This window comes from Falco rusticolus, chromosome 10 (genome assembly GCF_015220075.1).
Source record: "Falco rusticolus isolate bFalRus1 chromosome 10, bFalRus1.pri, whole genome shotgun sequence".
Taxonomy (NCBI): Eukaryota; Metazoa; Chordata; class Aves; order Falconiformes; family Falconidae; genus Falco; species Falco rusticolus.
In genome coordinates, this window is record NC_051196.1 from 4,054,764 (window position 1) to 4,075,248 (window position 20,485).

Here is a 20,485-nt window from a genome sequence, read left to right on the forward strand (position 1 = left end):
TTCCCCTTGAACCTGTGCCTGTGTTTTGAGCCTCCTACAGGGTACTGTTCCTTACCTCTTTTCTTTTTTTTCCTTCGGAGCAATATTTTTGTGCTCAGTGTCTTGGGACAGGCTGCCTCTTCTTCAGAGCTTGCAGAGAAGCCGTTCAGTTCCTCGTAGACTTTTTTCCCTAATAGAAGACATTTATTATCTCCAAGTCATTTCTCCAAAGCAGGGCCACCATCTGCAACTTTGATTGCATCTTTGGCATCCCTCTCTTTTTTCATCTGTGGGTTGCATTGTCTGAGTTTGCGGGTATGCAGCCAGCAAGCCAACAACAAGCATGTTGAGTTAGATTTGCAGCCCACGTGTTAATTTTAAAAGCAGCAAGTAAATTAAAACGAAGCATTGGATAGGCTGGGATTTGTAACAGAGCATCGGTTTGCCAGGCTCATTTCCCTCATCTCTTTCAGGCTAGGCAGGCCACAGAGAACATCAGCACTTTGACCCTTGAATGAAAAGGAGAGGTGGCATTTCACGCGGCTGGTGAGGGTCCTGCATCCCTCCAGACGTTGTGGTTTGTGACACTGGTGACAGTATTGAGCAAATGGAGGAGCCTGGACAGTCACCAGGGTGAGCCAGCAAGGTTTTGCCTAGAAGACTGCAGACTACTGCCTGCATGGTATCTCTGCCGGAGGGAATAAAGGTGGTCTGAGGGCTCCTCTGTTACTGTGGAGAGGGCTTTTGGAGGAAAGGGTGCCCAATCTGAGACGTGTCCAAAGAGATTTGCAGAGGTGAAACTGGCTTCTGATGCCTTCACATGCAGCGACTCCCAAAGGACAGGTAGAGGGTTAATGTCCAGTAATGAGCAGCTGTACAACTTCAGTCACAGCTGGCCTCAGTATGGCAGCACTGCACGAAGATATCTCTCTTGCCTTGTTTAGTTGGCTTGGTGGCCATCCTGGGGGAGAAACAAGGCCGGAGGAAAGGGAGAACACAGAGAAAGCTCCGTCTGTGATCCTGTTGGAAGTGTCAGAGCCTCCCTTGTGGTGAACGCGTGGGAAACCCACTGCAAATCCATTTTGCTTGACACCTGAGGCTTTCTTGAAACTGTGGTCTTGCAATGGGGCATAGTGATGGGGCCAAGCCTCTTGAGTTCTTCACCTCTGCTTCTGCTAAGTGAGTGTCTGGAGGTTTCACAATCAGGTCCCTAAAACCACCTGTCCGCCGGCAGATGAAGCTCTGTGCTGGAGAAGAGGGATGGTGAAGAACATCAGGTGGTTCTTTGCAGGACACAGCTGGGTCTCTAGGTAGCACCTGTAACCTCGATGCCTACACCTGTTTTAGATCTTAGCCCTGCGAAAGCTTGCACCAAGCATCTCGCTCCTTGCTTCTGCAGGCAGAGCCTCCGTGCTGCTCAGCACACGCAGGCAGGGGAGAAGATGAGGAGATGTGCCCTCCGCCCTCCCCTACACCTTCATCCCCTCCCTGTGGGACAAAGGTAGGGTGCTGGTGCCCACTGGGGCTGGGCACTCGCTCCCCCAGCTTCCTGCGCGAGGCTGGCAGATGTTTCTTGTTTGCTGGAGCTGCGTGGCTCCGGCTACTGGGCTGGGAGCAGCTGCTGCTGCCAGGCGGAAGCACTCGGCGAGGCTTTCCTAGACAGCTTTGAACGGGAGCCAGGAGCCCTCTCGCTACAGGAGAAAATCCACGAGGTCAGGAAATACAGCGGCGGCAGCTCCAGCTCCACACTGGGGCTGTTGGCTTGGCACGCGGATCCCAGCCCTCCTCTTCCCGGCCGGTGCTCCCGAATGGCTCTCCTCCTCATCGTCTGGCTCGGCTATTTGTTTGACAGCCCTGCGTGGCTTTTCAGGGGTGCAACAGTCACGTGCCACAGAGGTAATCGATTTGGAGAGACAGGGAAAACACCAGACAGTGACCTGGGTCAAGCTTTCAGATCTTGAAGGGCTTGCAGAAGATGGAGGAAGCGCTGTTGCTGCTCAGCGTGGGACTGGGAGGTCGCGCTTTCGAGTGTCCCTGCGTTACGCTGTGGCCAGCTATGTCTGGGCTCTGCATTAGCTGCCGAGAAAGAGAAACTCTTGTTTATCCTTCTCTGGAAATCCTCATGCCAGGAGGAGCTTTCACAACAACCAGTGGGCTGTAAACCTCCATCTGGTGCGTCCCAGACTGAGTGTGAAAACTTGGGGTGCCTGTTACCATCTCTCTGGCAGGAGCCCCCACTCTTTCTTCCCTGCCTCTGTTTTTGAGGAGAGCCAGAAACATTGTCTTGGGGATGGCTGTTCCTTGAGCCAGCCCATGCGGTGGTGGTGATGTTCCTGGCACGTTGAGGAACAGCCACCCCTGCGTCGAAACCTGCGCGTGCATCGATGAGCAGCCTCGCTCTTCCCGGGCTCGGCAGCAAAGAGTGTGATGGGGAGCTGTGAGGTGGTGGTGGTGAGGTCAGCGCAGGGATGGGACCAGCTGCTCAGCTCTGTAACAAAGCTTGGCCATATGGAAATCCCCGCTTTCCCCGCAGCCTTTGGCCAGGCTGCCTCTCCTGTGGCATTTGCACGTGCTCTGATGGGCGGCTGGATCTGCGCACTCCCTGCAAAGAGGTTGCGTCATGGATCCCTTGGGGAGGGAAGCGAGCTGGTCTGAACATCGATTTTAGCCCACGTTAATGCAGGCAGCCCTCACAGCCAGAGCTCTCCATCGTTCCCTACACTCTCGCGCTATGTTGGGACATTTTTGCGGCAATGGTATGAAACAGTCGGGTGGGCTGGGCTCGGCATCCTCTGCAAGCTGCAGAATCTCCCCTGCCGTTGCCGGGGCAGGGCTGGTGTGCAGAATGGTGAGGGGTTAGCCGGGGTGCCGGCACCTTCTAGGTACCGTGTGGGTGAGCAGACACCAACGGGGCAGAGTTCTCATATGTAGATTGTCTGTGCGCTGGCCGTGAGCCGTGGGGAGCAATAGTGTTTTCGCCACCCTCGTTCCCCCCGCCTCCTGGGTGGGTGCAGAGCAGGGGGATGTGGCTCTGTGTTTCTCCGGAGGAGCCGGAGCTCGGAGCTCTGGGCTGGTGGTGTGCACGGCTGGCTGCTGTGTGCTTGCTCCTCTGCTGCGCAGCGGGGCTCAGCTGGGGTCCGGAGTAGGGGAAGACCCTTAAGCTGCCGTGGGTGATACCTCAGCCCCCACCTCCTGCTGCACTGTGCACCAGGGGGCTGGTGCGGCTGTGTGGGATTGTGAAGGGGTAGGCCACGCAGTGCCTTCCGCCGGGGTGGTCTCCAGGGAGGACTCCCTCCTCAAGGACTCATGTCCTCTCCTCTGCATATTGAGTCCGGGCTTTTGTCACTGCCGTAGTGTGTCCCCTAGACGTGGGTGGTTGTGCAGTTCCCCTTGAGCATCATCAAGGCAGCTGCTCCGTCATCAGCACCAGATGCAGAGCAAGGTCCGTCGTAGCCACTGCGGGCCTTTATTTGCAGCTGCCGTGTGTTTTGCTAGGGGTCGCAGGTCTCCCTGCTCCGTATGAAAGACGGGAACTGGCTGCAGGTTTTCTTCAGACCCTCACGACCCGTCTGTGTTCGGCTGTGAAGCTGTCCTGCTGCAGGAGTGACCCTCTCCCGGCCAGCAGCGTTGGTGGAGATGGTCAGCGTTTGCTCCTCGCCCCATTTCAGCCTGGCGCTGCCCCTCACGGTAGTTTTCTCTTCCCATCGGAGAGAGGTGAGAAGCCTGGGGTGGGGATCTCTCTTGGCCCAGAGGAGCAGTGTATGGAGAGGTTCATATATGTGAGGGCAACGTGTGCATGGCCAAGTAGTGCCATCACTTGGGATTGTTGCCTGGAGCCTTGCTTTCAACCTGCATCTCTTCCTTGGCCGCCAGAACAGGGGCACGTTGGACTTTTCTGGGAAGCAGTGGCACCTTGGAGTATGGACCTAGGGTATCCCCTTATCTGCACCTCGTTTCCCCCACCATCACCACTTTCCCACCGTGTTTAACGACCTTCAGCTTCTCCAGCAACCCGAAGCCCCACTTGGTGTCGTGTTTGTGCTCTGCTTACCCTTTTGCACCACCTCCCTTACCCTTCGCCAGGATCCTGGATGCTGAGAAGGGCATGAGCGTTGTTTGCATCCCGCTACCGAGACAGCAGCTGAGGGAAGGGCTTTGGCGAGAGGCGGTTGTGTCTGGCTGCTCCCAGCTCGAGTGGGTGATTGAGCTGTCTGAGTGCTTTAAGGCTGCAGTCAGGTGGGGATTGAAGGCAGAAAGTTCTGGCCTCCTTTCCGTTACATCTTTGCTGCGTTAGCAAATGCGTCAGATGCAGGCTGGGTCTTTACCAGCACAGCTCGTACCCGGCTTCCAGGGTTTGGGGGAGCCCGGGCAGGAAGGTGGAGTGGTGTAAATGTCCGCGGGGGTGTAATCCCTGTGCAGTGCCTTTGCAGGCTGTATCAAATGGTGACCGGCCGGGGGAACCGTGGGCTCGCCTTTCCCCTACCCACCGCATTTCGGGTGGCTTCCCCAGAGCTTGCAGATGACAGCTGCGGATGAGTATCTGACCCTGGGGTGACTTTGAGTGGGCACGGGTTGCAGTCCAATGAGGGTGGATTTCTATTTAAACCTTTGGGGTTTTGTAATCTTCCTGAGTTAAAGTTCCTCTTTCTCAGTGGAGCTGGAGCAGAAATTGAAGGGAGGAGGTGGGGTGGGGGTGAATTTTCTCCTGCTGAAGGGCCATGGTGAGGACATGCTGCTGCAGAAGCGTGGTTTGCTCGTCCTGACCCTAATCAGCATTCCCAATTAGCATCCTTCATGATAGCATCTCTTGCTCCCCTGTGGGGCATGCTAGCTTCATCTTGCGGGGGTGCCTGCGGTTTGAAGTTTAACGCAGCCTTGAGGGTGAAGACATGGAGCTGGCAGCGTCCTCGGGGGGGGGCTGGGACGACTTCCCCCCTCCTGTGGACATCCAAACCACATTGGCCAAGGCTTTCAAATCTATCTTAACAATTTTGGATCGCCAACTTGAGATAAGGCAAATCGGAGACAGTGCTGTGAGCACTTCTGGAAAACCAGACCTCTTAAACTGGTTGCTTTTGGTTAACACCGTCTGCACCTCCATTCTCTTATCTGTAACACTCCCTTGCCTCTTGAGTTTGCTTGGGGAATGTGTGAAGTTTGCATCCAGACTGTCAGGCTGAAGGATTGCACCATATCACGTGACAAACATAGTTTTGTATTCAGTTTGATGGATTGTTTTTGCCCATTTTAAAGTATCCTTTGTTACTAGCCCGGAGCGTCAGGTCAGATAGCTCTCGATGCTGCCGTTCCGTGCTGCGATTTTAGGCCAGTTTTGATGCGTTTAGGTGAAGCGCTCTCGCGTTTGAGACCCCAGAGCATCAGACCATAAAAACAAAAGAAAGACAGTGGGTCCTGGAGGCACAGGATGGGGTGACAGGCTGAAATAGGGTAATTCCCTCTGGCCAGATTTCCAGGGTAGTCAGCGTGCTGGGTGGGAAGAAGGTAAGAAAGCCCTTGACCCTTGGGACATACGGGCCATCCCACCATCTCCCCGTTTCCAGGCCGGGGTGGTACACCTGCAAACGTGAGATGAGAGACTAGGGTGGTCGTACGGCAGAATACCCTGCAGTGGCAATTTCTTGGACAATTTCATAAAGCTGCATTAAAAGCACATTGCATCCCTGAAGGCTTACTGGTTTTCACCCCAAGGAGCGAGGGATGGCTCTTTGCCATCCAAAACAGCAGTGAAGTGAGTTTACCTTGTCCCATCATCCATCCCTACCGAAGTAAAGCAACTTAAAAGACCATTAAAACCTTAGGGGGTGCATCCCTTCGCCTCTGCCTTGCAGAGTAGGTACCTCTGCGTTACAGCGCGCTGGATCCAAGACCTCGGTGTCTCTAACTCACAGCATTTGAGTGCTCCTGGGACGTGCAGGAGACATTGGGAACGCTTGGCGCCCAAGGAATGAGGCTGTGCTTTGTGGATTTCTGGCTTTCCCAGCAGAAGAGGGGGGCTGACCCCGCAGCCCTGCCGCAGAGCGGGGGGCGACGGGGAGGGAGCCCCTCTCCTAACACGGTGGCCGTTTCTCCTTGCAGGTGGTGGTGCTCCTGGAAGTCCTGAGCTGGGGTCGGCTGGAAGATGACTGAATATAAGCTGGTGGTGGTGGGAGCTGGTGGTGTCGGGAAGAGTGCTTTGACGATACAGCTCATTCAGAACCATTTCGTTGATGAGTATGACCCCACGATAGAGGTAAGCTGATCTGGGCATGGGGTCTGTGTCTGTCTGCATGTTTTCCTCTTGCTCCTCTCAACTCAGAGCGTGCTCACCTTGGTCTCGGGTCTGAACTTGAGCAGGGATGTTCCTCTGAGTCGCTACACATGTGTTTGGAGGTCACAGTGACCAGCCTGTGCCTCCTGCGGAAGGACAGCAGTGTCTGCTGAAGAGACATGGCCAGGGAGGCAGAGCGGGAGGCAGCAGAAGCGGGCAGAGCCAGGCAGGGGCTGAGAAGTCCGACTTTCTGATGAGATGACAGCATACGGAGGGGTTAAAGGTTTGGGATTGAAGAACCATCCTGGGGAAGCAGGCAGGGACCCTGTGCTCCTCCGGGCTGTGCAGAGAGGAGGTCTAGTCTTCGATATCCATTATGCTTTTTCTTTTTACTTTTAAAAACCATATTCTGTTCTCCGTCTGCTTTCACTGTTGCTAGCAAGATGCTAATTACTCCCTGCATGACTTACACCTTCGTTTGGGGGAAATATGGGCAGCCATCACTGCTCTGCACAACGAGTAAGTCCACCCTGGGAAGGCAGATTACAGCACTGTCATGCCTCTTGGACAATAAACCTCCCTGTCTGCAGTCCTGAAGGATTCTATACCAGATGTGTATAAATGCAGCTGTGGTTGCTGCAGTTATTATTACCATAATGGCTAAAAGGCCCCAGCTGGGATCAGAAATCTATTCTGGTAGGTGTTGTATGTGTAGTCCCCACCCTGAAGAGCTTACAACTTAAGTAAACAAGCAAAACAAGGCTCGGTAGAAAGGCAGAAATAGTCTTACAATCCTACAGACAGGAAGGAGAGAAAGCACTTAAAAGCACGTGCCATTACGTCATTTGGCCAAGGTCACCTAGAAAGCCCGCGGCAGAGACTGGAATTTAATTTAAGGGCTCTGGAGCCTCGGTGCTGCACCTTGTGTACGGATGCAGTTGCCTTCTTCCCCAGCCCCTCTACCCTCTCGTGCTTGTCACCAGTAGCATCGTCTGCTTTTCTCAGAAACCAGTTCCAGGTTAGTTTTGGCAAGAGAAGTGCTGATGGAGAGCAGCCTCCCTGGGGAGACGTCTGCATGGATGGGTCCTCTCTTGGACCGTAGGGTGGGCAGAGGCAGCTCTGACCCAGTGATACGGTGGGTTTTAGCATCCTGATATTTTTTGTCTTCAGCTGCCTGCCCCCTGTACGTACTCTGCTGGAAATTTTCTTCATGTAAACAGGCAGTGGGGAATGTAAACCTTGCATGGCATTTCCCAGCACCCCCTCCTCGCCCTGCCCACTCCTGCGTGCCCCCGGAGACGCCTGCGCTCCTCCGCTGTTCCCCCTTCAGCCCCACTCTGCTCTTCTCCTCCTCTTCCAAAAGCAGCAGCTCTTCACTCCTGGTGCTTTTCCACCTGCAGGTCCCACCAGCCCTGATGCCTTTGCAGCTCCCTTGGTCGTGCCCCGCATCCACTCCTTCCCAGCCATCTTCTCACTCATTCCAGGGTGACGCCTTTTAATTATGCTTCATTTTATGAGGATTTAGGACGCACAGAGTTACCTGCCAGCCATCTGAATGTGACCAACAAACCACCCTCCTGTGACTAAGCTGCTTTGGATCATGCCCAGGAGCTGACTCTGACTGTTCAGCCGGCTAACAAACAGCACAGCAATGCTGAAATGAGCAGGATAAAAGGAGGAGGAAAAAAAAAAAAAGAAAAGAAAAAAAAAATGTACGAGCATGGAGCACAGGCGTTACCCATCACCGAAATGAATCAAGCGCAGGTTGTGCTGCAAAGTGGGGTGCGAGCGGGTCGGGGTGCACCAAGAGGATCCTGCCCAGGGCAGGAGGGGTGGAGAAGTGAGTTTGTCCTCTGTCTGGGGCAGATCCTGACTGCGTGCCTGCTCCCCTCCTGCACGCCTGGGTCTCTAGTGCAAACGTCTGCCTTTGTAACTCGGTGCCGGCCGACCTGCTACAGCATGCACTCACACGCCTGCTCTGGGGCTGCTGAGGAGCATTAAGACCTTTATTTTGGGAACAGGAGGGCCAAGGCACCAAGGAAATGTGCGCCACTGGCAGCGTCCCATGGTGAGCGAGCGGGATGGAGTGAAGAGTCAGACTGCATCGAGAAATTCTTCAGTTCGTCTTCCAGCTTTTAGCAGTCACCTAGTGATGGGCTTCCCGAGGCTTTGGTCGTATCCTGACCATAGTGTTTAACAAATGGACCTCTTGGCCTGCTCCCTTAGCACACCGAGGTGTTCCCAGCATCCGTCTGGGATCCCCCGGCTGAACCCCAAGCGGACGTTGTTTCTGCCGCCTGGCACTTCACAGCTGGGTCCGGCCCCTTTCCCTGGTGCCCAGAGGTGGGGTGGGACATGGGGTCTGCACGGGAGCAGTGAGGCCACAGGGTGCCGGTGGCCAGACCGGCGGGCTGGTGGCTTCTACCTCTGCAGCAGCCACCGGGTCACCCAGCAGCACGGCGGGGCCGGCTGGGCTGCCATCCACAGCATCCCCCCAGCTGGACACCAGGCAGAGGTGGGGAGAGCTTGTCCCTTTCCTTTGGGGAGTGGGCTGCAGAGCATCCTCTGCAAGACTGGTAGCGCCTTCGCTTTGCTAGCGAGCCGGCTGGCCTTAGGGGCAGGCTGTTGGTGACTTGAGCCGAGGTGTGGGATCGCTTCTCCTTGGGCGTGCTGTCTGCTGGTGGCACCGCCTTAGCCGGGACTTAGCAATGAATTGTGACCGCGTGTGCCGAGGGGCTGCTCCTCTGGACACAAGAGGGGGGTGGTCTGCTGGGAAGAGCAGGCGCTGGCGGCCCCTTTGCCGGTCCCTGCCAGACACTGGGACCCTAGAGGTGGAACCAGTGCCCTTCTCCCTTGCGCCAAGGAGGCTCCAGATACATTATTGATTGGAAATGGGAGTGCATCCCCACAGGGCAGCCTGCCAGTTGCCTTCAGAGCGGCTGGCTGAAAGCCAGCCCATCACTCCACACTTACTCCCGGTGGGTCAGCAGTCCCCTTTTTGGGAAGGCACGGCCAAGAAGGTCATGGCAGAATAGATCTCATCTCCTCATTCTGTGGCCCTCTCCACAAGGTGAGGGTAGACTTTAATTAGCCCCAGTAGATGACGACATAGTAATGAACCAAAGGCTTGGCCCCATTCCCTTTCTGTGCTGCTGCTGCTCCTGTCGGTGACCTTTGCTGTGTCGGCTGTTTGTCTGCAGACCTGCAGAGCTCATCTGATAACATTGTTGTGGTCGTTGGAAGTGCAGCAGACATTTGAATTAATTTTAAACTGCAGCCGTAGCCTCTGCGAGTGGCTGCAAAGCGCTGTGGCGGTCATACTGCTGACTCTCACCGTTCTTGTGCCTTTGGTTTTGGCTTCCTTCTCTTGCTGAGAGCGGAGGATGCTGTGCCGTACCCAGGGGACGGCTGCCGGAGAGGGAGGAGGCAGTTGCTCTGTGCACGGGCTGCCCCAGCAGCATCCCTGCTGCTGAAACTGGGGAGAGGCATGGTGGGGAGGAGTGGTGCTTGGAGGAGCCTGCCTTGAAAATGGAACTTTTAGAGGGATACTCAGTGATTTCCAGGTCTTCTCACATCTGTGATAAGTTGTGATTGCTTCTGCTGCAAGGGAAAAAAAAAAAACCCAACTTCAAAGGACCGGCTTGGATAGTCCTTGCCTCTCCTGGAGCCCTCTGGGCACAGACTGGTTGTGGGAAACACCCTCCTCACAGTGTGGTTGGGGGGTCTCATGTTTGAAGCAGAGGTTTACTGTCAAGCAGTTTGCAGCCTTACTGGTGGCTTATCACCTCTGGTGCCTGATGGGAGATGCGTTGAAGGTGCTGGCTTTGCGGGTGATCTCGAACACCTTCCAGCGCCACAGACTGCAGGTGGTGGTTGCTGGAAGCTCTGGGTGGCCAGAGCCGCCTTTCCCGGGTGTCCCCTTCCAGCACCCAGGCAGGGCGGCAGCAGAAGGGATTAGCTGGGACTAAATAAGGCTTAGGAAAATAGTTACTGAGGGCTGTGTGGTGTGGCAGAGACAAAGCTGCCCCTGGTCTGCTAGCGGCAGGGCTGGGAATGGGGAGAGCAAGGCAGGGGCTGTCTGCTCTGTGGCTCTGCCAGAGAAAGGGAAACGTGCTCAGCTGTTCCCTTTTTCCATTTTTTTTTTTTTTCTTCTTTTCCCTTTACCTCCCATTTTTGAAACAGGTTGAGTCGGCTGTTTAATGGGAGCTGAAACTGAGCAGAGTGTGACTTGGCATCTTCCCAGGGATGCACTTGCTGCATCCCTTCACCTGGCCAGACCCCTGCCCTCCCTTAACGCATCCTCCTGCCTTTCTCTCCCTCTCCTGGCCTCCAGGATTCCTACAGAAAGCAAGTCGTCATCGATGGAGAGACCTGCTTGTTAGACATCTTGGATACCGCAGGGCAGGAAGAGTACAGTGCCATGAGAGACCAGTACATGAGAACGGGGGAAGGATTCCTCTGCGTCTTCGCCATCAATAACACCAAGTCCTTTGAAGACATTCACCAGTACAGGTTGGTATCCTGGAGGGGCCCCTTCCCTCATGCCCGGTGCGAGGGGGAGGCCTTGCTGCACCCTCCCGCCCTCCCTTTTAGATCAGCCCCCGCGGTGGAAGCGCTGGCTGCCAGCAAAGACCATTAGCTCAAGTGGCCGTTCCCCAGGGAAGAGACGGAGCAGACGGCTAATGTCAGTGACTCCAATAAAACCCATCCGAAGGGATTGCTCGTGGCCTTTGGGGACTCGGTAATGTAATGTTGAAGTGTTTATGGTGACTAAAGAGAGAGCTGATCCTCTGTGACCCCCTCCCTTCCCTCCCTAATTAATGGAATTGCTTTGTTAGTGCAGTCGATCTCAGGGAGCTGTGCAGGGCTGGGAGCTGGGAGAGGAGGTGGGGAAGGGCCGGGAGGGCTGCTTCCCTGCCCGCAGCCCCTGCGGCGAGGCGGGGGGCACTCCTGGCCCACCGGGGGGGCACTCCTGGCCCGCCGGAGCTCGCTTGCCGCCAGGGCAAGGACAGAGCCGGAGGAGCGGCAGAGCCCCGGCCCGGGGCTTCGCGAGAGGACGTGCTGGGGGGGCAGTGGCAGAGCAGGGACCCCCATCCTGGCGTGCTCCTGCTTTGGCTGCACCCAGGCTACCCAGCCTGCTTCCCCCCGCTGCTGCCATCATCCCCGCAGAGCTGGAGCACCAAGATACAGAAACGCAGCGGGAGCCTTCCCTGGTTACCCTGGCTTAGGAGGGATCTCTCTGCTTTCTGCCTTTTTCCGAGGCTTAGCTGTGGTGGGAGGCGCGTTGCAGAGGATGCAGGAGGTGGCTGTGCCTGTCCCCGCTCTGCGCTGCCCACCAAGGGACCCGGATCCCTCGGCATAGACCCGGCTCTGGGGTAATCCTGCTGCTCCGGGCGCAGGCGCAGCCCTTCCTCGCTCCGTAGGCAGAGATGCTGCTCTGAGCTGTCGAGAGGCCTCGGTCTTTGGCTAGAAGGTGTGTTTGGCGTAATACCTATACGGCCGGACTAACTTGGCTTGTTTTAGCTGAACCGGAGGACAAAGGATGGGATTTTCCTAAAGCACCTGAGGGATTCAGCAGCATTCATCCTTGCACTGGGGCCGGTGCCTGTGAATCACTCGCAGGATGGCTTGATTTCAAGCCCCAGTTTTAATCATGATGTAAATCACTGGCTTTCATCTTGTTTCGCCTCTGCTCTTTGTGTTTGCACTTTTAAAAGAATATTCCCCAGAGAAATGCCAGCTCTCCCCGGTTAGTAACCATTAGGAGGTATCTCTTTTCAGCTAAGTGTAGCCTGTGCACTAAATTTAGTACTTGCATTTGCTGATCAGGATGTTACATGGAACGTTTAAGTGGCTTTATGGCATATCATACATATAGTCAGACTTCATTTCTATGTTCTGCTACATTAAAAAAGGAGATTGATTATTTTTTTGGCGTGTGTGTGATACATGTCCAGCTGCTTTTGGATGGAAATTTGAATTCGATTAAAATGCAGAAATCAGCAGAAATTTACCTAATGCTTTTGTTAGTTAAATAAACCCAAGTTAAATATTCTGAATGCATGAGGAAGAAAAAAAAATAAAAAAAGCTGTTCTGCATCTGAAGTTAAATGATTTATTAAGCAGAGGAAGTTGTTATCTACCAGGAGGGAACGGAATGGATTGTTTGTGGTCGTAGTGGCCTTTCAGATTTTTAGAAGTGGTAGATCTCATCTTCGCCCACCTAGGTTTAAGTCTGAGGCTGGAATGAAGACGCGAGCATTGCAGCCTTTTTGCTTCCCAGTTGGTTTCTCAACTTTGAATGACCTGAACTAAACTGAACGGAAGCGAATGCTGCCTGTGCATCTGCAGGGAAGGCTACGGCTGCCAAAAGCTGGTTTATCAGCTCAGCAAACTCAGGTTGCAGAGGATTTTTTCTTTTTGTTCCCATTCAGGGGGATGACTTGATCTAAAATGTTGGAAATAACACAGGTGACTGCTCAAGGACTCATTTTTATTCAGCTTAAACTGTCTTAAGCTCATGTCTTAATACAGATTGTCATGATCTCAAGTTGTGTTTATAAATAGTCGCATTGAAAGAGCAGAAGTGTGTTTAGTTTTCATTTCCAAAAGTGCCCTAGCTAGTTTGCTGTTTACTCGGTTACGTGCTGTGGTCATTTATGTTCTGCTGGAAGCCCAACACCAGGCGCCGGGCAGGAACGAAGCAGAGCTGTTAATTCTTGACGAAGAAACTGGTGGGGAATGTCCCGGAGCTGCCCCCCGGTGCCTTTTCTCCCTTCACTTTAGCACTTTTTACTCTTGCAGGGAGCAGATCAAGAGGGTGAAAGACTCAGATGATGTTCCCATGGTGCTGGTGGGAAATAAATGTGACCTGCCAGCCCGGACAGTGGAGACCCGGCAAGCGCAGGACCTGGCCCGGAGTTACGGGATCCCCTACATAGAAACCTCTGCCAAAACCAGACAGGTAGGAGGAGGCTTGTAAACAAAATCTTTTCTTTTTTCTCCAGCGCTGTCCTGGAGAGCCGGGAACGGGCAGACAGATGGGTGTAAGGGCTGGGGTTAGTTGGTTCCTTGAGGCTAAACGCTCCATCGGGACGTTCCCTTCCCTTCCCTTCCCTTCCCTCCCTGTCCAGGCTGGAGCCTCCATAATCCCTTTGGCAGCAGTGGAGGCAAGATGCTGTCTCAGGGGTTTCTCCAGGGCTCTGGGCTAACCCCCACAGCAGGTCAGCTAACCTCAGGGGACTGGGCCAGCCTCACCCACGGTCTGTTTTGGCAGACCTGCAGGCAGAATGTGCCAGCGCTGGAAGGACCCTGTGGGGCTCCCAGAGCACAGAGGTGGGAGTGGAGCAGATGATACCTTCCGTGGTCTAGTGGTGGCTTTTCTCTTGGGTGCTGGATCTCCTGCAGGCTGCTGAAAGCTGATGCATCTCAAGGACTTCAGAGCTCCTTGGCCTCGTGGTGGCTCACTCCATCTCGCTCTCTGTTTGGGGGCCACGCTAAGATCCCTGTTAAATCTTCCCAGCTTGGTTTTGTGCTTTAACTGCCATCTGCCCTGCTGGAAGACAGCGCTAGGGACACCAAGCTGGGGAGCAGAGCTCTTCCCTCTCCCCACTGTCCCCTCTCGAAGCGGGCAGCCGCTTGAAGTGATGCTTTTCTTCCAGGGCGTTGAAGATGCCTTCTACACCTTGGTGCGGGAGATCCGGCAGCACAAGCTGCGCAAACTGAATCCCCCAGACGAGAGCGGCCCTGGCTGCATGAACTGTAAATGTGTGATATCGTGACTGCGGTGAGTGCTGGAAGCAGGCGAATGGGGTGCAGCGGGGTTAGGTTGGAAGCAGGGCAGGAGGCGACTGCAGGCGCGCTCATCTGCAACCAAATGCAGCAGAAACAATTTTCAGCAACGGGTATTTTTTAAGGAAATGCTTTTTTGACTGAAACAGCATTTTTCTGTCAAAACATGGGTAAGTCAAAATTCCCACTTTCCTGAGGAAGCGTGTAGGAAGAAAGGATTGTTTACTTCCCCCCCCCCCCCCCCCCCCGCCATTTTGTGGAACAAAAATTCTACGGAACGGATTAAAAAACCCATGTGTTTTGTCATGCTTTCCCCAGGAAAGCTCCTTCCCGTGCTGCCCCACTGAAACACTGAAAGGGGAGTTAAGCTGGTGTTACAGGTGTGCGGCTCACTGCGTGTCCACCACGCTGGCCCTAGAAAAGTTCAGATGAAGAGCTGGGTGAGCACGTTGCCTCCTGAGAAACTCCTGTAAATTCCCTCGTCCTAAAGCTTCGGAGCAGACCTGCCTCACTGTGAAAGTCCCGTGTTCCTCAGAAGCATCTTCCCCATTACGTGCATCCGCTGGGATATTTGGAACTGTGGCAATGTTGAGAATTAGCCATAAGGGGGCTGTTCTGCTTTCATAAATTGTGTGTGCTGGAGCCAGAAACAGGGTTTTTCAGATGGTCCATGTTCACTTGTCTGTTCTTCTTCTTTTTCTTTCCATGTTGGTGGTTTTGTGGGGGTTTTTTTTGGAAGGATGAGTATTTAAATCATTGCAATCCTGCTGGGTAGCAGTGAGGGAGAGCTCCTCTTGGTGTCCCTGTGTGAGCTGGATGGCCTTAAGCCAAACGCCTGGGAACATCTGGCTGTGTGACCAGCTCCTTCCATGGCAGAAACGGAGGGAGGCAACTGGGAGAGAGCGCGCGGGGGAGATGTACGTCTAAGGCCACCTGGGACTGGGGTGTGGGAGAAAACCGTGCACAGACATTGCCCTCAATGTCTTTTGGGGGGGGTCTCCCAAGCACCTGGCCTGGCCCTTCACCCCTTTACACAACTGCTGGGAGTCCTAAGGCGAAGCACATTGTCTCTGGAGGTGGTGCTAAGAGGGTCTTGCTGAAGGTGGAAGTGGGCAGCTGGTTTTTCTCCGTTGCTTTTTGAGCCAAAGGCTGTGAGCGCAGCAGAGCTCTTCCCCGAGGAAAAAAATAAAAATGCTGGCAGTGCTCGCTTCCTCTGAGCAAAAAACCAGCCGAGCACCCCACCCCTCTGCTCCCCGCCGAGGCGCGCGAGGTCTCCGGGGGGCCCAAGCCGAGTGCTGTGCCCAGCGCACTTATCACTGCTAGGAGGGGTTTCCAGATGTTCGGGTCTTCCAGATGTTCGGGAGCATTTCCTCCGGATGGGGATGTGAGCTCGGGGCTCGTTTCCTGCTCTGGCTCACAGCTGACAGCGCGGGCTGGCGGATGCTGCTGCTCCCCTGCACCGATGGCCAGAAGCCGGGTCCTTGTCGCAGCCGGGTGGCAGTGCCGGCAGGGGCCGTGCCTTCAGATCGGGGGGGGGGGCGTGGGGGGGGAAGGGGGGAACGTGCAGGGAATGCGTGTTCCGTGCTGAGCCGGGTCCACACCTCCGGGGCCTGTGTAGCCCTTTGCTTTCCCTCTGTGGGCACTAGCAGGGTCATCCCGAAACGTGCAGGGTGGGCGACGGAAACAGCCCCCGCTGGTCCTGAGGGCGAGGGGGTGCTGACGAGTGTCCTTTTTTGGTTTCAGCTGACTGGACCGCGTCTTGGAGAGGTTCCCACTGTGCCGAGCGCAAGGAAAGAGGTGAAGCGAAGGAAGAAGCAAGTGGATTCAGGGGAGGAGTACAGGGGGAGGGGGAGAGGAAGAGGAGGAGGAAGAGGACAGGGGGAGCATGAGCCCCTCCAAGGACTATCTCGCACTTCACCCAAGCCTGCGGCAAACGACGTTTTTTCTTTTCCTATCCCCTCCTCCTTTGGCCTCCTCCCACCCCGGCAACTGTACAAAGCCACAGATTGAATCACAGTAAATTATTATTTGATGGTCTCAACAAACCGTCTCGCTGGCTGTGTCCTCCTTCCAGAGGCGCTGCTGCTGGTGCTCCGGGAGGATCGCTGGTGGGACGGCGGGGAGGGGAGGGCGCTGAGATTTGCTCTCCATGGACCGAGGCCATGCTGTAGACCGTGAAGGCGATCGGGATAGAGCTGTCTTTGTCTCCGGCAAGTCATCGTCATGTCCCCGTCCCCCCAGTCCACCTGAAACTCTTTGCTGGCCCCAAGTTTTGGTGGCGTGGAAGAGCGCAGCCCATCGAAGCCTGTCCTTGGCGCTCCCCTGGGTGCTTTGCCGTCAGCCTAGTCCTTGTGGTATTTCTTATTTTTTTATGGCCTTAGATGTGATACCTGGAAGGGAAGAAGCATCAGGGAGGAGATCTGAGAGCTGGGTTCACCTCAGCTGGTGCCATTTGGTTGCTTCCTTGATTATTTTATTTTTTTTCCCAGGCAGCTCTTTCTGGCACAGCACCTCTCAAATGTTTATGTGCTCCAGAGGTAGAATTAGGCCTTTCTGCTCCCCTATAGCACCCATCTAACACTAACACCTGCACAGCACATAGACCTTGGGCTGCTCCAGTCTGTCAGCACTGCGTAATGGTATTCAGATCCTCGTCTGCCCTGTGCACAGCTTAATTACTGGTGAGCACGTAGCAGAAGGGCTCTCCGGCGCTGCAGACAGCTGGCTGGCTGCTCAGCAGCTAGGACGAAAGGATTCAGACTTCCAGTCCCTGGGTTTAGAGTACGTAAGAGTTTTTTGGATAAGGACTGATCAACTGGGAAGCCGGTTTTCAATGAGCCTTGGGATTTTTGCCTGGGGGCTGACCAGCTTTTCTCACCTGCCTTTTGCTCGCAGGGCCAGGGCAAGGCATTGCACTCGGTGCAGCAGGCAGCTTGCTGCTTGCCGCCTTTCCCTCTCCCAAGCCATTGCGCAGGCTAATTTAGCTGGCATCCAGAGTGAAGAGCATCACAGGGGGAAGGTGATCCAGCCAAGTCTGGTGGGCAGCTGCGCTGCACAGGCTCGCCCAGGCCTGCAAAGGCACCGGGTTCAGCAGCCGAGGCTGGCAGGGGTTGGGAGCAGCGAGGGCAGCGTGAGTCACAGGGCAAAGCGGGTACAAAGACCCCGGTCACCCCAGCATGAAGCCACAGCCCACCAGGGGTTCCCAGCATCCGTGCGGGCAGCCTCCCGTCCCACCCCTCATCTTCTGTCGTGCCAGGCAGCAGCAGAAGCAAACTGCAGTGCTGCTCGGAGTTGCTGCCTTTGCTTTTGGCCTGGGCAAGACGAGACTTGTGCTAATGCCTTGTGTTTTGTACTTGCCTGCTCCGACGTGCCGCGGGGCACAGCCCTCACCCTGGCTGCAGCTGCCTGGCACCCGGTTCCTGCGGGAGAAAGGCTGATCCCGGCTCGAGTAGGAGCAGTCACCCGAGGGAAAAGCTGCCCTGCCTTGAGCTGGCTGTGCTGTTTGCAGCGGCGCCTGCCCCACGCTGGAGGAGTGCTGAAGATGCTGCAGCTGCTGTTGGATGGTGAGGCTGGACCAGAGGCTCCCCGAAAACCTCCCCGAAAACCTCCCAACCCGAGCTGCTTCAAGCGTGAAGCCTGGCAGTGTGGGTTTGGTTGCTTGGGGGAACTGCAGGCAGGGCCCAGGGCCGGGCTGCTCCCGTCTTTCCAGAAGATGATGACTAAAAGCCTTAATGGTAAGTGGGTGGGTTGATGGGGGGGACCCGTGCTTGGTGCTGTTAACTGCACGAGGAACCCGGTGCTGTTTCTGCCATAGAGCTTAGCTGGAGGCCCTCAGGTGAGGAGTAACGCTGTGTTTGGGGCTCTGGATGGCTCTAACCCCTGAGAGTATCTGCTCATTTCTGGTTGGGAGCCAGAAACTGCAGTTTGGGACCGTGAGCCGTGGTCGGGCAAGCTGAGGAGCTCCGGGGAGCAGCGGGGTGAGGCGTTCTCAGGGGGCAGGCACAGCTTGGCGAGGGCAGCGCTGGCTGCAATACGACGTCCTTCAGCCCTTTGGTCGGGAGCAGGAAGCAGAAGTACGAGCATCCCCCTTCAGAGGGGTTTCTGCACCCCTCAGGGCGAGGTTTTCCAGCTTGCTCAGGAAAGCTCTGGGTCTGGTCAAGTCCCGTGTGTTACCGTGGCTTGTGCTGGTGTCTTCTAGTTGCACGATCCTGTTGCTTCCTTGGGCTGCTCCTCATGGGTGTTGCACCGAGGGGAGCCGAAGACGAGCTGTTTCATCAGCATCTCAGCGGTCACCGCCTGTGTTTAGCAGCACACCACCAGGCACCAGCCAGGCTTTTCTCCCTGGTGGAAGAGCCTAGTTGACATCTCACAGCTTTGACCTGCTGTACGCTTCAAGCGGTTCCGGATATTGACAGTCTCTGGGCTGGCTGGTCACAGTCCTATTGTACCTATGGCTAAAGCAGACATAAAGGGGTGCTAAGAGTCACCAGGGTTCTGCAGATGGACCTAAAAGTTCTTCAGGAGCCTGGGCACACCGTCATCTCTGTGCAGGTGGTGGTACAGTGCTACGCCAGGACAGCACCTCAGACATCCAGCAGGCAGGCAGGAGCTGGAACTGAAGATGGCCAGCATCTCAGGAGGACCTGGATGGTGGTGGTCCGAGGCCGGCAGGTTGCAAACCACTCTCAGTCCTCCGGTGAATTACAGCCAGGACCCTCTGCCAGGCAGTGCTGGTCACCTCAGGAGCTGGCAGCACCTTTGGTTAGCTTTTTGCTGTAATTAGAAGACCCCAGGGAGCATTGCTTCAGGTCAATGTTCAGGTCCATGCTGAAAGTTGGAGGTAGATGGGGGGAGCAAAAGGGGGTGCTAAAAGCTGGACCCACAGCTCTTCCCCCAAAATCACGTGCTGATCGTGGATGGATGTGGTGCTGCGCCTTTGTCCCAGGAAGGTGGCTTTCGGGAGGGTCCTAAAATACGTCTTCAGTACACAGTACGACACGTCAGCTCTGATCTGATCTTTGCGGTAGCCAAAAGCCGTGTCGCCCCTCGCAGGTGGGGCTGTGACTTTGAACCCGGCGTTCCCACCTGCCGAATTTGTGCTGGTAACGGGGATGGGACAGCAGTGTGGGTGGCACCAGGCAGGAGGTGGGCGCATGAGCTCACCACGTGCTGTCTGCTCGCCAGCTGAGCTGCTGGAATCTGAAAGGGAGGGGACAGTTTCATTGGAGCGAGCGTAGGTCTGGGCTTGGAGTTGATGTAGTTTATTTTCCCTGTAGTTATTTAACGCCCGGTTGTTCTCAAAGTCCCTGGACTAGAAGATGTCGTTTCCCTTCCGACAAGGAGTTTGTTGCCCACCTCGGTTCTGCTGCTGTGGCAGAGAGTGCGGTTGTTGCAAAGAGCCGCCGCGGGCGCGTAGCTGGAAGCTGCACGAGGCCACCGAGGTAAGCTTTTTGCTGCATTTGGGCACATCATCTCACGTCTGGGGGCTGTGATCTCTCTTCAGCCGGTCATGGCAAGGCTGCAGGCTTGGTGCTGTGCCCTGGGTCTCGGGCAAGCGTGAATGCCGCCCCTGAGCAGGCTGCAGCAGTATCGTGGTGATCAGCTGCCGAGGCTGCGTCTCTGGTGGTGGAGGCGTGCCACCTTGGAACCCATCCTTAAGTGACGGGCTGGGTGAGGAGGTCTGGGAGGCGTGCCACCTTGGAACCCATCCTCAAATGATGGAAAAGATGAGGAGGTCTGGTCAGGTCAGGTCAGGTCTGGATGGCCCAGGACACATAGAAGCTTTTCTCTCCCACATCATTCAAGTGCCCCACACCCTGTAACGGGGGGGTTGGGGCTCCAGAGACATCACAGCTGAGTCAGCTGACAGAACTGCTTACAGGTCCTTAAAGATGCTGATGAAGTGCTGGAACAGGTCTCGTGCCTTTCGGTCTGTCAGGGCTTCCACAGAAGCGTTTCCCTAAGCCAGCAGAGAGGATGACTCCGGGATGGATGAGCACATGGTGCTTGCTGAAGGCTTTGGCAAGCATCTGCGCTGAGTTTGCGGGAGGCTGGCAGCTGTCGTTGCTGGAGAGACCTGAGGGGGTGGGTAGCTGAATGAAAGGCTGTTTTACGGAGCAGCCCTGGTGGCTCAGTGCTGGCATCCTCCTCCTCGCTTGCGGTGTAGCTGGGTAAAGAGGAGCAGACCAGGTTTCCCTTCTGGACTAGACTCCAGTCCATGCTGCAGACCTCTGCAGCCCGAGCAGTACCTCTGTATCACCTCTTGGCTCCACCAGGAGCCTTACAGGGAAGCAAAGCCACCCAAGAACCAGCTTCCCCCAGGAACTGCCTGCCAGAGGGAGCTGCAGGGCTGCGTGGCCTCCAGAGCACCAGAGTGGCCCAGGCTCATGGCAGGGTGGGTGGCAGCAGGGGCTTGGGGTGCATCTGTCCACAGGTGCCTCTTGGGAC

General features: G+C 55.5%; 1 protein-coding gene across 2 annotated transcripts in view; it reads left to right on the forward strand.

The window, feature by feature from the left end:
* Positions 1 to 16,083, forward strand: part of HRAS (HRas proto-oncogene, GTPase) — a 43,724-nt gene extending 27,641 nt beyond the window's left edge. For both annotated transcript variants that reach the window (XM_037402074.1, XM_037402075.1), the window contains exons 2-6: positions 6,076 to 6,229; positions 10,581 to 10,759; positions 13,052 to 13,211; positions 13,909 to 14,033; positions 15,782 to 16,083. In XM_037402074.1, the coding sequence (XP_037257971.1) occupies positions 6,119 to 6,229; positions 10,581 to 10,759; positions 13,052 to 13,211; positions 13,909 to 14,028 (570 nt within the window). In that variant the 5' untranslated portion in view covers positions 6,076 to 6,118 and the 3' untranslated portion in view covers positions 14,029 to 14,033; positions 15,782 to 16,083. The remainder of the gene's footprint in view (positions 1 to 6,075; positions 6,230 to 10,580; positions 10,760 to 13,051; positions 13,212 to 13,908; positions 14,034 to 15,781) is intronic.
* Positions 16,084 to 20,485: the final 4,402 nt, after the last annotated feature.